This window comes from Kryptolebias marmoratus, unplaced genomic scaffold (assembly GCF_001649575.2).
Source record: "Kryptolebias marmoratus isolate JLee-2015 unplaced genomic scaffold, ASM164957v2 Scaffold263, whole genome shotgun sequence".
NCBI lineage: Eukaryota > Metazoa > Chordata > Actinopteri > Cyprinodontiformes > Rivulidae > Kryptolebias > Kryptolebias marmoratus.
The window spans coordinates 2,021-5,726 of NW_023665997.1; the positions used below are offsets into that span (position 1 = coordinate 2,021).

At 56.1% G+C, this 3,706-nt stretch overlaps 1 protein-coding gene across 1 annotated transcript in view; it reads right to left on the bottom strand.

Moving 5' to 3' along the window:
- lrp6 (low density lipoprotein receptor-related protein 6) overlaps nt 1-3,131 on the bottom strand; it is a gene marked incomplete at both ends in the record, with an annotated part of 5,026 nt that extends 1,895 nt beyond the window's left edge. Inside the window, 8 exon segments of the mRNA XM_017405415.2 lie at nt 149-339; nt 709-920; nt 1,029-1,231; nt 1,338-1,664; nt 1,874-2,058; nt 2,140-2,366; nt 2,442-2,731; nt 2,915-3,131. Coding sequence (XP_017260904.2) covers nt 149-339; nt 709-920; nt 1,029-1,231; nt 1,338-1,664; nt 1,874-2,058; nt 2,140-2,366; nt 2,442-2,731; nt 2,915-3,131 — 1,852 coding nt within the window.
- Between the last annotated feature and the right edge of the window lie 575 nt (nt 3,132-3,706).

Consider the following 3,706-nt stretch of genomic DNA (forward strand, 5'->3'; position numbering starts at 1 on the left):
TGGATGGATGGATGGATGATGGATGGATGGATGTTGGATGGATGGATGGATGGATGGATGGATGGATGGATGGATGGATGGATGGATGGATGGACGAATGTCGGCTGTAACTCCTCCCGTCAGTAACAGGAAGTGACATCAGACTCACCTGAAAGGTCGCTGCTCTCGATGCGCCGCAGGTCCGAGTCGACCCAGAACAGCTTCCCAACCTGGTTGTCGATGGCCAGAGCCACGGGTTTCCCCAGGCCGCTGAAGAACAGAACCTCGCGCTCGGTGCCATCCAGCGCCGCGCGCTCGATCTTCGGCGAGCGTTCCTGCAGGTTGGTGAAGTACATGTACCTGCAGGAGACCACAGGAAGTTCTGACCCAGAGACTACCACCCTATAGGAAGCCTCGCATGTGAAAAAATTAAACCTTTTAAAAGATTTTATTTCAATTTAAATCGGATTTATTATGAAAAACATAAAATACGTAAATAAATAAATTAAAATCTCGTAAAATTTAATTTCCTCTTAGAGGAGTTTAAAAGTCAAGGCTCCGTGTGGGACACTTCCTGCCATCTAGTGGTGAGACTGAGAACAACAACCACCTCATACGGAACATTCAGGGTTCCTGAACAGAACCTCTGTGGACCCTGCTGCTTACAGCTCGTTCCTGCAGACTACAGTAAAACCTGATGATGATGATGATGATGAAGGTGGTACCGACCCGCGCTCCGGGTTGACCACGATGGCTCGGGGTTTGTCGTGCTCGCCCTGCAGCACCACGCCCACCCTGCTGCCATCCGTGCGGGTCACGTTGATGACGTTGGTCACCTCGCTGGTCCAGTAGATGAAGCGGCTGTAGATGTCGATGCTCAGGTCGTAGAGCTGCAGACCCGGACCGGGCCCCACCACAGAACTCGATACCACCGTCATACTCTGACAGGACAAAAGACAACAACACAAGGCTGGTGGCTCAGAACCAGGACTGCAGAGTCCATATGATGGAAAACACCAGGACCTGGAGGGTTTGTCCAGATGCCATACCTGGTTCCCGTCCTCCTGAGCGCGGCGGATGACGTTCTGCTTGGAGTCGATCCAGTAGAGCTGCTTGTCGAGCGGGTCGTAGTCCACGGCCCGGACGTTCTTCAGATTGTGGATGGGCAGGATGATGTCGGGACTCTGCTGCTCGTCGATCACCATCCGGTTGATGGAGTTCTTCTGGCTGAAGAGCAGGAACGAGGTGGGAGCTGACAGAGAAACAACCAGTTCGACATTTAGGGGAAAGAAGGTCTGAAAACACTGCAGATCCACAGGTTTTCTCCTACAGAACCCTGGACCCGGCCCGCATCTCACCGCTGCATGTCTTGTTGTCGTAGTTCAGGGAGAAGTGGGCGGGGCATCCGCAGACGAAGCCTCTGATGGGGACAGCGAGGCACAGGTGAGAGCAGTGTCCATTGGTGGAGGCGCAGACGTTCCAGCCCCCCTGTCTGGATGAGTGGAACACCAGGATGTCCATGACGTAGTCCAGGTGGCCCTGGATCAGGGTGCGGTTCTGACCACTGGTCTTGTTGGCCCGCTCGATGCTGCGCTGGCTCCAGTCCGTCCAGTAGATGTAGTCCTGGAACTGGGTCAGACCGAACGGGTGAGGGAGGTCGTCGGCTATCACCTCCCGGTCCTGACCTGGAGGACAAGAACACAAGAACGTCAGACCTAAACCAGGTCCAGAACCAGTCCAAACCAAAGAAATGTTTCAGAGAGCTGAACCAGCGGTTCTGCCTCAGCCCCAAGATTCAACCAAACTCCCACAGATTCTGTTGGACCTCTGTAACCAGTTCTGAACCGGATGATCTCCTCCCAGAAGGTTCGGTTCCTAAAGCGGATGTTCTTACCAAGCATGTTGGACGACTCGATCAGTGTCGTGTCCAGGTCGGTCCAATAGAGCCGCCGCTCCGAGTAGTCGATGGTGAGTCCGTTGGCCCGGCCCACATCGGCCACCAGCGTGACGCGACCCGTCCCGTCCATCGCGGCCCGGTCTATCTTTGGTTTCCCGCCCCACTCAGTCCAGTACATGTACCTATGGAGAACAGGGTCAGAAGAGAACCTGTGAGACGAACTGGACCTGCAAGCTGGAGCAGGTCCAAACTGCAGTTCTTACCCCTCAGCAGGATCCAGAGCCAGAGCTCGTGGACTGTCCAAATCCTTCCAGACCAGAACCTGGCGGTGCTGCCCGTCCAGTTTGGCCACTTCAATGCGGTTGGTGCCGGTGTCGGCCCAGTACAGATTCTTCCCCAGCCAGTCCACCGCCATGCCCTCTGGATAGTCGAGGCCGAACTGGACCACATGTTCCAGAGCGCTGCCATTCATGAAGGCCCGGCTGATGGTCTGCAGAACCACGTCCACAGGTCAGAATTCTGCTTCAGATCGGAGCGAGCCCTTCGGCTGAGCTCAGAAACCCACCTTCAGAGTGATGTCGGTCCAGTAGATCCGGTTGTCGGTGACGTCGAAGTCGAGCGCCGAGGCCTCCTTGACGCCGGTGAGCGGGATGGCCACGTTGTTGTTGTTGGTCTCCAGGGAGATGCGGCGAATGTCCGTGTGGCGGGAAAAGAGCAGGAAGGCCTCGGGGATGATGCAGGTGCGCATGTCTGCGATGAGCTCCAGACCGATGGGACAGCCGCACTGCACGCCGTGAGGCGTGAAGAGGCACAGGTGGCTGCAGCCGCCATTGGTGTCGGCGCACGGGTTTGTACCTGAGCATCAAAACACAACATGTCTGACGTAAAGGCTGAGCTGTGCTTTCATTCCCAGAAAAATCGAACCCGGTCAGGTCTAAACCCTGGACTTCGGTGTAATCCCTAGGGTCGGGACTAATTCCTGGAGCACGGGATAATCAGTTTTTGGTTCTGCGGCAGATGACACCAGCCCGGACTCACCGGAGGCTTCGTGGACGTTCGTGGCCTTCAGGCCCATGAGGTCGGGCAGCTGGTCGATGATGAACTCCCTCTCGGCGGTGCGTTTGTGGACGCGCTCGATGCTGCGGCGCTGCCAGTCCGTCCAGTAGATGTAGTCTTCCAGCAGGGTGAAGCCGAAGATGTGAGGAATCTTGTCCTCCACCAGCACCCGTCGGGCCGACCCGTCCATGTTCATCACCTGCAGACACACAGAGCTCAGAACCACGGCTCGGCCCGATTTATTTCTGTTCTGATGAAACTTAAATCCCACAAAAAGAGAAAAACGCATCATCTGCACCCAGTTATCTGATAAACACAGCAGCAGCTTGATGCAGAACTCGTCTTTAAACAGACTTCCTGTCAGGTGACAGAACCTCAGAGTCATCGGTGTAAAAATGTCAGGAATCTGTGGCTGTGTAAGGCCTGTAATCTGCGCCGTGTGGAGCGCCGTGATTGGCTGCTGCCAGCACGCCCCGTGTGGCCCGCCGCCATGCTCCCAGCATCCTCCTCTCCGCTCACTGAGGAACGCCGAGTATAAATAACCAGAAGAAGAGTTTCCATCCTCAGCCCGAAGGTCTCCGCTGGTTTGGGAGTTGGACCGCAGCTCGGCAACGGTTTCAGATTCAGGCCCGTTTCTAAACACAGCCGACCACAGCTGCAGCGCACGCCACAATCAGAACCAGATGTGGGCTCTGGCTGCAGGAGCCGGGTCCTCTGAGGACCGCGAGGACAGGGAGGGGAGGGGGGCTCAGGTGGGGCCCTGTTAACCAGAAC